A 13,482-nucleotide genomic window follows, 5' to 3' on the forward strand; every position below is an offset into this window, starting at 1 on the left:
TGCTATCTCTTGTCTGTGCATATGAGAAGTTGATATGTGGTTGATATGTGTTCATGTAGACACAAGTGCCAAAACCAGGTCTAGCGAGTTCTACTCTCAGGCTTCTTTCATTGGCAATCATCCCCTTTTCTCAGACCAAACTGAACTGCCCTCCAAAGACAAATAAAATCAGCACACCACAGATCCAAATGTCTGTGTGAAAGTTAATGCACTATACCAGAATGAGTGACCTACCTTTACTTTGGCAGTTGCTGTTAAGAGGACGTAGTCTGGGGACTCCATGGCTTCGCGTTTCTGCTGCTGGGCCTCCTGCCCAATAAGGAGATTGAAATGAGTCGCCAAGTGCCGTCTCAGCAGTGTCTTGTTTGGTGGGATGTTCAGCAACTGTGCCATGGTTTCTACATTGAAACGAGGCTCCAACACCTATTAATCAAATCACAGAGATTCCACCTGAAGCCAGTACCAACAGGCATGCCTATCTTGGTCACTTCCTAAGGTTTCTCTGTGTTTTTTATTCATATTTTAGACAAAACATGCAACAAAAAGGGAAAAAAAGCAGCTAACAAGTTAAAGAACTCATAAAATGTTACCTCCAAGCTTTCCTTCTTGAATTATAAATGGAAACAAATTGGCAGATAAGAAGAAAGGAACAGATAAATCCACCCTTGACTCATGTAATGGGTGAAGCTGCCACAAAATGTTTACCCACCACCATCTTTAATTCTGGAAAATGTAGACAGAGGAATGATAGAAAACAAAAAGACATAAAATGTTTGGAGCAGGGATATACCTCTTAAGTCACCACAACAAACTTCTGCAAGTATAAGTCTCTTGCCTGGAGTATCTGATGCTAGAGTAATCAAAAACAATGCTGGCTTGACACAGAAACCACAAATTTTACAAAAGTAACCAGCCTTCCTCACAAAATAAAAACATGTCCAGGTCTAGGAAAGAAGATGGTGGCTGTTTAACAGCATGATACCAATATACCGCATCACAGGACTGGAGATGGAAAACACCATACCTAAATTAAATTGTGAGTGCAATACAGATTACTAAATCCATTGCTGCCCATGCTGATTCTGCACAAAACATTCACGTCCTTTAAACCATAATGTAATAAATTTTGATAGTGACTTCTTATGAAGCAGAATAAGAAGATAAGGTGTGCGTGACAAAGATGTCCTTGCTCTAGCAATTCTCAGTCATGTTTTTTTTTTTTTTTTAAAAATGGAATCAGCCAGCCTAAAACCTTACCATCAGTCCCCCATGCACGCCGCTCCCCCGCAGATTAGGGGCATACTCTGCCAGATCAACGGAGCGTAACCACTCCATCACGCGATGATTGGTCCACTGGGTGACCTCAGAAGGTGTAACATTATTCTGTGAACAGGAGGAATAGGTAAGGAGATTTCCCAACTCAGCTGTCCCAGTCTCAGTCTTTACTGAAACAAAGTTCTCCTGCCCTTAAGGAATACAAGCTCACTTCGCACTTGAGAAAAAAAATCCCTCTTTTTTGGATCGCTATTGTGCAGCAATACCAATGTGAAGATGGGTTTGGGCAGTGGGCAGGTCTGTATTATGCTTCCTGCCACTTGATTATCCAGCACTAGGATTGCTTGCTATTTCTACCAGTAGAACGGAAAATTCAACGAGCTCCATGAGCCGTCGTGCTTTTCTTGCAGATATGCACTGTGAATCTTAATCCAACAGTCTGGGTTGCTTCATCTTCCATTGCCCTATCCAGCATATGCTGCTTCCAAAACAAACTGATGGCAGCCTCTCATCTGGTGACAGGGCCAAACTCCTTTTAGAAAGAAAATTTTGACACAGTCATCAATTTTCCAGAGTTACACAAGACTCACAGCAATAGTGCACTAAGTTCAAGACGATTTATGATCCAGAGAGCAAATTGGAGACTAAGCCAAAACAGCCAGCTGTTGCCTAGGAAGAGGAAAGGGAGATTTGGCAAGGGAATGTGAGTCTGGGGCCACGACAGGTGGAGGAAAGTAGTGATGGTAGAGCATGAGGCTTGGAAGAACAACGTGAGAAAAAGGAAACTGAAACTGAAACAGAAATAAATAGGAAGAAGGAGAAAGGAGAAGAAGGCAGAGCAGGAATAATCAGAAATACCAGGGAAAAAATCCTAGAGGATTCTTCTTCACAGTTTCAGCTGAAAGCAGTACCTCATCAGATGGCCTCCTGCGCAGACAGTTGGGCTCGAAGTTATTTATTCTCAAAACCTGAATGGCTCTTTTGATGCTGAGGTGGTGGAGGACACTAACAACTTTCAAGGACAGCAAGTCATCCTGATAAAGAGGAAGAGGGAGTTAATAAAAATAAACGTGCTTATTGTTGGAACCAGCACCTGCCTGTAGGAAACTGCTTTGGACTCAGGCTTAAAATGGCACATCTGACACATTCTGGGGTGAGATTTTAACATGTGAAACGTGATTAATGTCAAACCATCTGTCCCAAAATAAACACTTCATGTATTGCTCTGTATCAGCTCCTGTGCTATGTTCTTCACATAGGGTACAGAGCTTAGTACAAGAAAGCCTGGGGTAATGAGGTGGGGCGAGAGTGAGATGACAAGTCCTCAGCAGTCTGCTTAGAGCCAGGATAGCTTTCCAACTCAACCACCAGATAGCCGAGGTAGGTCAGTCCTGTGCAGTGGCTGCAGTTCCTCAGGAGTCCTGAGTTTGTCTTACAGGAGAGTTAGATAGATTTAACCTCGGCTTCCTCCTGGTGACATTTGAAAGTCCATACAAAATACATGCAAATGTGTCAGAGAAAGGTAATGTTTACTCTGTCCATGCATGGCTCATGAGGGAATAGAAGTGTGATTGATTTCTTCTTTGTTATACAGAAAGACTTAATATTGGTGATGTTCAGTTTGCATTTGTGTCTCCAGAGAAGGATAAAAGTCTTATATGTCATCTTATCTGGGAGAAGACCTGAGGAAGGCTGAGAGGAGGTGAATGTCAGTGGAAAGGGGATAAAGCTGCTTGCAGAGATGGGTAGTAGGGCACGGATCCTAGTGCTGTGGGGTGCAAAAATGCGGCTGGCAAATTGACCGAAAAGGAGCAGGAGGAAGATGGAGACTGGAATAGAGGATGACAAGTGAATATAGCATCTATAAAGTTGCAACAATAGGCACAGTGAAGCAGGGCTCTCTAGTCTCACCTAGTCTTTAGTGGAGGTACTCCACTTTTTATCTGAAAGTACTCCAGTGCGCATTAAAGTAGGGAGAAACTAAGAACACAAACGGGATGTCAGGAAAAGAAATGACATTTACTCACCACGCTCATGTAATGGAGCATTCGGCCGTCTACTTTTCCTTCATCAAATTGGGTCTTATACTGGGGAAGGCCAATGTCATCCAGCCACCCTAAGGCAGAGACAGACACTCATGTTAGTGTGGTAGACAACTTATCTAGCACCAGTTAGTGTTATTCTCACTCTTTGATGCCCAAATTAGCCATGATTAGGAAAGCCTATCAAAAGTTACTGATTCAGCATGTAATAAAACCTTACTGGTAACCCAGTGGTAATCCAGTTTTCCATGATTGTTTTCTTCTTCAGACCCAAGTGCCTGCAGAGCAAGCTGAAGCTTCTTCCGATGCAATGGATGCTTTATCCCAAGCTCCTGTGAAAGGAAGGAAAGCAGCAAACCTAGAGTCTACATCATATTTTATTTATCCCTCTGCTGAAACACAAATGGTTTCAGAGAGTCACAATGTACACAGCACTTGCTGGTGACTTGGCAGGTGTATTTTCTACTTGCTGAACACCAGTACAGTTTTAGCACATGGTCAGCACTAGGGCAGAGCCTGCTCACTGCCATGGATTAATTTCAAAATGTGAATTCCAAATTCTACAAAAATGTTGGTCACAATATTCCCATGCCAGGTTAAAACCTCCTATCCCCTCCAATGTAAAACATGTTAGCATTCAGATAAATACTTGATGGGATTACTTCTCCTTCCTTCTGACTTAGGCAGGTAAGGTTAAAAGAATTATTTAGCACATGAAGGTCCCAGAAATCACTGAAACTTATTAATAATTCCAAACGCATAACACCTTCCCCAGTTTAATTGTGAGTGCAACCATTCTAGGATCTTTTCAATCCCATGCAGACTTCCATCAATGCTTGCTAGTTCATGTTACTTCTGATAACATTATCACAAGCCACTATGTCCATACCAGTCTTCTTGTTCAAGTTGTAGTATAACTACCACTTTGAATTAGCTCATTCCCTCACTGAGAAAACAGGGTTACCATTTGGTGAGGATAGTGATTTTTAAAAGCTGGAAAACCAAATGTTAGCAAATACTGTGGATTCAAAGTATAGATCGAATGTTTCTAGTTTCAGAAAATGTTTCTTTTAAATGTTTCTAGTTTTAGAAAACCAGATGCAAACAATTCAATAGTATTTAAAGACAAAGAAAGTGATCACCTCCTGTGTAACAAGTCCTCATTCCTCTGTGTAAAATGTGCAGGAAATATCGTCAGACCAAAACAGCTTTTTACACCTTTCCCATGCAGGCATAAAATAACTGTAATGTACCAACTGCTAATGAACTTACAAACCCACATGATAATGAGGCACTCGTGTGCTAATTTTGAAGTGGCTGATTGAGATATCCATGCTACATGAAGTTAAATCACATATTTGTAACTATTAGTTTCTTTGCAGAGCACTACACTTCTGTGAAGCTTCAACTAAAACCTGCCAGATTTGGCATCACTGCAGATGACAAAATTTTTACAATTTTATTATTTATTTTCTTTTACTGGAGGCACCTTACAGACATGACCTACATGCACAGAAATAACAATTTATTTGGTATGTTGAATTGAAAGCAGTGTTCCCAGTATTTCTCACCTTTTCCAGATCCGGCTGAGAAGCCTGCAGAAGGGTTTGCCCAGACAGTATCCAGTGTTTGCCATTATTGATGTAAGAGCCTAGCCCCTGGTCCTGGAGCCAGTTGCAAACCTGTTCCTTTGTCCACTTTGCAAATGGCATGTCCAGCTCACTATAGAAGATTTACCAAAAAAGAGACTGAAAAATGCCATGCCTCAAATCTCCTATTCCCTTATATAATAATAAAACCAAGGCCTAACCCTAATTCATGAGTATTTTGTAGGAGTTGAGACAATCTCTGTGGGAGAATATGCATGACAGTTGGCTGCTGGGGGAACCTCATAAGTCAGAGGACATGTATACTTCTGAACCGCCAGCACCACAAAGCACTGATTGCTGCTGATCTCCTGCCACTATCACAATAAACAAAGTCTATTAACACCACTGAAGCAAGTATGTCTGCTACCTAGGGTGGCTAAAACTCTGAAGTAAGACCATAATGCTTTAGTTTGGCCTTTAATTCCCAGAAGTCCAGCAGGAAACATACCATAGGAATACCTGTCATTGCCACGTGAGGGCTCACAACCCACTTTGCATGGCCTCACAGGTGCACTCACGTGAAGTCACGGGCAAGGAAGGCTCCACTCGCAGCAGCAGGACCGCACCATGCAACCAACCTCAACCCTGCAAGACCATCTCTCAAAGGAAGAAATGGCCTAAATCCACCTGCTTCCATTTGCCAGGAGAGTGGACATTTCATTTTGGAATTGCACTTCTCTTTTGGACTCTGTGCTCAACTGGAGCTGCCAGGAAGGCAACCATCAGTGCACTCTGTACCATTCATCTTACTTGTGAGACTGCCCCAGGTCTCGCGACCAGCCCAGTCGTGGCCCCGCCGTTGCTCTTGTCCCCCCTCTTTTGAACTCCGTTTCAGACATGTCATCTGGGTTGAAGGTAGTAGATTGACTTCTTTTAAGTCTAGTTTAAAAGAAGAAAGTATATTCACATTTGGCTAAGGAAAAAGCATGCTTCCACTGCAACCAATATAGCTAAGATCTCCTGTAGGGTTTGTAGCTCTTCTTCTTCCCCTTACTCACTAAGCTACTGTTAGCTCCTGCAAATGCCCCACTGGCTCCTGCTCTTAGGACAGTAAATCATGGAGCTATAGGCTGGAGGGGTAAAAAGGGAAGATGTATTCCCTGTGAAAGCCCCAGCTCTGGAGAACAGTAATTTCTCATCTTTTACTTACTTTCCAAATAACTTCTTGATCCCTCTGGCCTTTTTCTTGGAATCTGGAGAAGGTGGAGTCATCTGTAGACTATCCATTTCTTTTGACCGAGGGGACAAGCCAGCCAAATCCAAGTGATCTGCAGATCCCTTCTCTGTTTCAGCTATTAGAAAGCAAAACTACCATCAAGATTCACTTGTGTAGGACCATATAGACACATTCCTGAACTCGGGAACAACTATTACTAAAATTATTGAGAGCCATCTTGTTAAGAAAATGGGGCAAAGAGGGATGGGAAAATCCAGGAGAAGCAACACATGTTCCTCCTTCACAGGCCCATCTGGGAACACTACAAGGCAATGTTCTGCATTGGTTAATTGCCTTGCAGCCAAGGCAGGCAAGAAACACTTCGTGAATCAATCAGTGAATTAAATTCTAAGCTTACTCTTCTTGACGAGTGCTACTACACTCCTATCACAGACAGAGCCAAGGCACATGGATGCTCAGGAACAATTCCGTTTCCCAAAGCAGGGAAAAACAAATAAGTTCCCTTCAGGCACCTTTCCTAACAAGTTGCAGTATACCGTAAGTTCCCCATCCAGGAAATTCCAGCAACAAACAACTCCTCCTGCCCCAGGAGCAGGAGGGACCTTGTCCCCTCACTTCTACAAACTGTGGAATATTTTGTTTCTTTGTAGAGAAACATCAGGAAGTTTAGGCTCTGTCTGAACTCGATCTTCTCTTTCAAGGGATGCATAGAACATCTCCGAGAGACCCTACATGTTACCACCCACTCTAAAGAAATTAAATCTTTGATGTGTAGCTGTTGTTTTCTATGACAATAAACCCGGGGGCTCCTGACCCCAAAAGAGAAGTTGTCACAAGTTTGTTTAGTAAAAACTAAACTAAGAAGAAAACTATTTTAAGATAATTCAAAAAGAAAACTAAAAGAATTGCAGTATCTACTAGACTACATAAGCAGAAATGTGCCAGCAAGTGCCAGTTAGCTGAACAGAACCACCAGGTGGAGTTTATGCCACTTGCTTGCTAAGGAACAGTGACAGCACGAGCCTGTTCAAACGAAGCAGCCATGGCAAAGCAGCCTGCAGCAGGCTGACAGTCAGGCCTGTAACCACTTGTACCATCTTTTAACACGGCTGTGTAATTAGATGACCATCATTTGTTTTTGAAATGGAATCTCAGGATTTCCAGGAGAAAACCAAACAAGTTATGTGAATCGAGGTAGAGCATATATTGCTGGGACATGTCTCAGGCCACAGAGTTAACATTGAGGTGGCCACAACATGCCATGAACAGCAACAAACTCTAGGCTTTGCCAGCGTATCATTCTGCTGGGCAAAGTTTAGATGGTTCAGCCAGAATACATTTGAACATGCCATTTTCCATCAATCCTTTAGATGTTAAACCTTGCAGCGAAGCAGCAAGGTCACATAAGATTATATCTGGGCATTTTGTTGGATTGCTGTTGAACACAGGGATCCTGCCAGTGAGAGACAGCACTAATGTCGACCCAGGCCTTTGCATTTGTGGTTTTTGCTTTACTTGTATAAGAAGTTCTAGCTTAGAAAAAAACCACATTTAAACAGCATTCTAGAGAGAATACTAGGACAAGGTAGGGTGCATTAGTAGCAGAGATTTGCGGGTACTGCAATGTTTGCTTCTTGTATCTCGCTCCCTTTCACGTACTGACATAAACCTGTAGAACAGCCAGCATTTAAGTGATCACATGGGAAACTGAGAGGGCCCAGAGCCCTTAAGACTCTACAACAGTGAGGTGCACACCAGACAGCTGTACAAGCACCCCGACTGACACAGCTCTGCTTGTGAAGGCAGGACCCTGCAGGTCTTACTTGCCCTTGCCAGAACCACCCAGGGAGCCTTCACGTCACAAGACTGGTTTTCACTACGTGAACGGCTCCAGCCACATCTGTCCCAATTATTTCTCATTTGTTTATAATATAATAAATATAACTACATCTTAGAAAAGGAATTACCTATCCTTCCCCCCATTACTGCCCTAAGTGAACACCTGGGAAACATAACTTATTCCCTGCTTTGACACCCTTTAAGCTCTTGCAGGGGCTCCAGGACGGACAACAGCACAAAGATGCCTCCAGTATTTAAACACCACTGATTCTCACCTGCTACCTCGGTCTGTGGGTAACTTTGTGCTCAAAGTTATGGGAAAGGTCTCTGCAAATTAACCCGCAATCTCTCTCATTAGTAGCAGTGACTGAGAATTGGCGCAGCTGACTTCTAGCAGAGAGCAGATGTTACGTGAAAACTTCCTTTAGTGATGGACAAAAGTTTTGAGGCAGAACTCTGGTGTCTAGTCCTTGTTTGAAAAGTGTGTGGCCATAACCAGCTGTTAGCAGCAGTCACAACACAGCGCTGGTACAGGCAGACATGCAGGATTACTATACCTAAAGTAGGTGCACTTGCACTTCGACTGCGATCTTCAGATATCCAAACAACGCACATAACCACACGCAGCACAAAAGGAGAGAACACGCAGAGGGACAACATAAAACACAGTTCAAAACTTACATCAGCAAAATACAAGACAAAAGGAGGGAGGTACATGAGACACATGCAGCACACACAATGCTGAATTCACACAGAGATTAAGATTACCAATTCACTGTTAATTCCCCTCTCACAAAAAAGAAATGCTGTAGAGCTTTATGGTAGAGAGGGTAACATGGCACGACAGTCACTTTGGTGCAGGGAGGTCACTTGCTCCATGACATGCTGGGCAGGTGACTGAGATGGGCTCCCAATTAGGTGGCAAGCATCTGGACACCAGCTTTACAGATGGAAGCACTGAAATCTGGATAACACAAATAATTTACTCAAATTCACAGGATCCTAATCTACATGGCCCATGTTCCAATTCTTTAAAACCACCACAAGTACTACACTTTGTTAGGCAAATTAATTTCAGGATTAAATAAGTGATTCCACAAAAGCACACATGAAATAAACCAGAGTCTAACCCACAGACTGTACATCTGTTCCGTGCTGCATGTCACAGTAAGGTATGGGCAATGTATAAAGAATGGGTAGGCATGTTATTGCTTTTGAACAAAAGTCTAAAATTGTCTTTGAGTAAGAACAGGAGACTCTTCTGCTCAAAAAAGCAGAAGCTAAACCCTTCAGGCTTCTGAAAGACAGAGCTGAATTCCTAAATCTCATGCAAGAGGGAGCCAAAACCTTTAGATGAATGGCAGTAGATTTGATACACAGACTCGCTTGATGCTTTAACTGGAACAGAGGAAAGACTATTATAGCAGAGCAGTGAATGCAAGTAGGATTTCAGTTGGTGGCAACAGCAACTTCTGCATTAAGCAGAACATTTTGTTTATTTCTTTGTCATATGCAAATGTCATCAAATGACAAACAAAATACCAAAACAACGTCCCCTCCATTACACGTCCAAAAATAAACACAAGCTTGAATAACTCCGTCAATCTTCTTCCTGTTGTCACAATCTCTTTTTTGTAAGGCATCTTAAATACAAGTAAAGAGAAAAACTGAGTGCTGCTGCCTCACTTCTGTACATCTGAAAATCTTATGAAAGATAAACTGAGGATGGAGCCAGGGGGGAAAAAAAAGCCCACAAATCCCATGTGCGTACTACTGCCAGACAGAAAACATTTCAAACCAGAAGCAATTCACAAGAAGATCCCAAGGGAGATATCACAGCAGAGGCTGAAACAGATAAAATACTTAATTATATCAGTGAGGGATTTTTTCTGAGGTTTTAGTTTTTCATGCTTTTTTATGAATGTTTTCCAAACATTCTACTGAGAAAAGTGCCACCAAGTCCCAGTGAGACTAAAGCTGGCCTTCCTGCTTCTTAAGACAGTTACAGCTGTTGTTAAGACACTTCAAAAACTGCATGCAGGTGCACAATACCTACCCAGATTGGGAGCACTTGCGGTTCTCTTATTATTTTTTATCTTGAAAAAGCCTCGTCCAAATGAAGATCTGGCTTTACGGGTACCAAAACTATCCTCATCGCCTGTGCCACCATGAGAAGGAGACTTTGGAGGGAGGGTTGCAAAATTATTACCTTCCACAGCACGTTTAATCTGCTCAAGTTAAGAAAATAAAGATTTGATATCAGGCAATCACAAAAGGCCATTTGAGAGAGACGGCAAAGCGACTGCCGACAGACAATCTGGAGAGCCCCTCTCATTTGTTACTACAAGAAAAAAGAAGGTAATTGCCATAAAGGAAAACACAAATAAGATCTTCATTTGAATATGTTCAGGACCCAGGATTACTATCACTACCTTCTGAGAGTAACAAGTCTTCTGATAGGTTATTTCTCACTTAGTGCAAGTCTGCCTTACAGGTATGGAAAAAGTAAAAATATAGTCCTGGAAGGCTTTAAACTTTTCCAGCTTTCCAGGGTTTCTATCTCCCTCACTGGTAGCCATAGGGGCAGTGGGAAGCAAAGAGAGAGACAAGACCGCCACAGTATATCAGTTCTCTGCCAAATGTCAGACAGCTCTTTTGTCTGTCACTACTCTGCAATTTCAGAATGAAATGATTATTGACTATGTCCACTACCAAAGCTAAGAGTAAATTATCAAGCAAGGGGTATAAATGCCAGGACAGACATCAGATACACCAGTTAACCAATTTAAAGTTTTAACCTTGCTGGCTGCTGCACTGTCTCTTTAAAAGAAGGAGGAGGCAAACTCATTCAACAATCCAAACACGATTCTTTGGCTTTGGTGAATGAATTCACTCTACAAACAGTATCTGCGGTATGGTGTCTCTGCTCAGGTCTTGCTAAAGGTAATAATTGTTGCATGCAAATGATGGCCATGTGGTACTGCAGGGTAACTGGTCTGCAATTACAGCCTCTCTAGGAACTCATAGGAAACAATCTGGAAAGCCAAAGGTTTTTAAAGAGACTCTAATCAAAGGTAATCACAGAGTCAGTAAAATACTTAATGGTTAGCTTTGCTAATTATCTAGTGGTAGAATATGTAGGGGAAATATTAGCTCAGATGACAACCTTATATGCTCAACCAGACTGAAAGATAATCCATGTGTGAGAAGACAAGAACGTGTGAGACACTATAAGCCCAACACTGAAGCAACGGTGACAACCATCACATACTCCTCGCTATCTTGTCTGCAGGTCTGCTATTCCCTCTCTGAAAGTGCTTGCTGCAATTTCACACAACTGAGCCTTTTCAACATCCGCTCACTGTCTGTTTCTCCACATACACACACAAGCGCACACACATACATTACCTCTGTTGGCTTCTGTGCGGAGTCTCTGTCCTGTTTGGGAAAGAGTAAGAAAGACATTTTAAAAGCCAGTATTCAATTCCTTATGGTTACTCTAAGTTAAATCCTGACTGAAATACCCTTCTCCATCTATTTTTTTTTTCCCCTCCAAAACAAATCTCTTCAAAGCTGTATTTCACACAGATTATTTCTTGCTTTCTTTGAGATCAGTGAGCTGACATGAAAATACAGTTACTTCGGTTTACTTTGTAAAGGATTAGCTGTCTACATAAATAGCAACATGCAGTCTGTTAAGACACTAATGGACACAGCTGGCTGAGGGGACTCAAAGCAGGAATCTGACAGGGTAGAAGCCAAGTAGATGAAACATCCACGGCCCCCATTCCTTGGCTGTCCCGAACAAACTCTAACTCATGAACTCTAGCTTTCATCACCAAGTTCTAGTTACATTTTCAGTCCTGTCAACATCCCTCCTGAGACGTAAGGCACAGCTCAGTGGTTTAGGTATCAGAGAACTTGAGAGCTTTTAGCAGTTTAGGCTGTCAAAAAAGAGCACAGGAATTGCCCTGATTTGATTACACTCTTAGAAGCTAGCTTCTTCTGGTCACTTCAAAGGAGAACTAAACTAAAGCCATCACCAGACATAAAAAGCTCAGTATTTTGTTCCTGGACACCTAAAACATACAGTCACCCCTAGACTGTATTTTATAACACATCAGTTACGTGGCTTTCCAAAACCATCTTCTTCATTATCTGAGAAAAAAAACAGCAAGAGAGAGTCTCAGGTAAATGCCTTGTTAAAAAGAAAAAGCCTGTGATTTCAAGGACAGATTTTCTCCTTTATTAAAATCTGTAATATGTCACATGTCACATTGCTAACACATGACATGAAGAGCCCTACTCTGACTCAGAATCTCTCAGAAGGCGGCAACAGAGCATCCATGGGGTCACAGACACAACAGAGACATCACCCCTGTTTCTGGGGGTATGGGAGGAAGTAAGAGACCAAACCAACCACTTCAGATGACTCTTTCCTCAAGCTGCTCAGACTGCTGGACTTCTGCAGCGAAGAAGTTCTGAAACAACGACATAAAAATCAAGTCCAGTTACTGGAATTAAATTTGCTAAAATAAATACAGTCTTGGAAATCAGCTTGAAAGTAAGCATTATAACATATGATGAGATATAGTAAAACCAAAGATGTTTTGAATTACAGCAATCAGTGCACTAATCAGAGCCCACACAATGTGATGAGATACTGTAAGAGCCTCCACATCATAATTACTGCTGCTAATGCTGCAGTAACACGGTGCCTACCCTTTGGATATTTTTGGCTTCTTATTTAACATTGTATTTTCAGAAACACAAGCAGAAGTTACACATGCAAAGGAAGTGATATAAACAAAAGCTATGAAAAACAGTATTTTTAGCAACAGGCTTCTGACTAATTTAATCCTTAAAGAAGCCAAGCGTATTAACTAAAGAATGTGTGTTTTAGTATTTCGTCATCAATTCCATTTTCCATTTAGGACTAGATATTCCTAAACTTCTGCTGGGATTTACATTCTACAACATGGAATGCTGGAGTCAATAATCTAAGAGGTCTTTTCCAACCTAGTGATTCTGTGATTCTACACCACCTAAGCCTGTTTGGAAAGAAAGATACTATTGAAGTTTTTCCCACAAGCTGGTAGAAATTAAGAGTAACTTCAATTAATTTTACAAAGCTATTTATCTTTATACCAACATAAGGGCAGCAGAATTACTCTTTGGGAATATTCTCATGGCACTAAACCACTTGAAATAAAATCAGCTGCTGAGCCTCACACTGTATACCAGATAAACCCTGTTGACTTAAGTCTCCTTACTAATAAATCACTTTAACTCAACTTCGACTTCATAAATAGTCCCACTGATTTCTCTGGGGAATTAGTCTAGGTGGCAGAAACGAAAATTACTTTCTCATCATAGTAAGCTGATTATCTTTCCCCTAGTATCAAAAGAAAAAAAGCAAATCATGTGCACACGTCCTATGGAAAACTGTAAATTTTGAAGTATATTGACAGTCTACAACCTAATTAGAGACATACTGTAA

At 41.6% G+C, this 13,482-nt stretch overlaps 1 protein-coding gene across 18 annotated transcripts in view; it reads right to left on the bottom strand.

Annotated features, from left to right (window-relative positions):
• PPFIBP1 (PPFIA binding protein 1) overlaps positions 1-13,482 on the bottom strand; it is a 112,411-nt gene that overhangs the window by 2,848 nt on the left and 96,081 nt on the right. For 13 of the 18 annotated variants that reach the window (XM_054060085.1, XM_054060062.1, XM_054060056.1 and 10 more), the window contains 12 exons: positions 12,403-12,463; positions 11,391-11,420; positions 10,039-10,210; positions 8,540-8,572; positions 6,117-6,258; positions 5,717-5,845; positions 4,889-5,039; positions 3,538-3,649; positions 3,303-3,391; positions 2,187-2,309; positions 1,258-1,383; positions 235-423 (listed from right to left, as the gene is read on the bottom strand). In XM_054060085.1, coding sequence (XP_053916060.1) covers positions 235-423; positions 1,258-1,383; positions 2,187-2,309; positions 3,303-3,391; positions 3,538-3,649; positions 4,889-5,039; positions 5,717-5,845; positions 6,117-6,258; positions 8,540-8,572; positions 10,039-10,210; positions 11,391-11,420; positions 12,403-12,463 — 1,357 coding nt within the window. The remainder of the gene's footprint in view (positions 1-234; positions 424-1,257; positions 1,384-2,186; positions 2,310-3,302; positions 3,392-3,537; positions 3,650-4,888; positions 5,040-5,716; positions 5,846-6,116; positions 6,259-8,539; positions 8,573-10,038; positions 10,211-11,390; positions 11,421-12,402; positions 12,464-13,482) is intronic. The other 5 variants (XM_054060047.1, XM_054060122.1, XM_054060130.1 and 2 more) reach the window with 1 other exon arrangement.

Source organism: Cuculus canorus, chromosome 1 (assembly GCF_017976375.1).
Source record: "Cuculus canorus isolate bCucCan1 chromosome 1, bCucCan1.pri, whole genome shotgun sequence".
Lineage (NCBI taxonomy): Eukaryota > Metazoa > Chordata > Aves > Cuculiformes > Cuculidae > Cuculus > Cuculus canorus.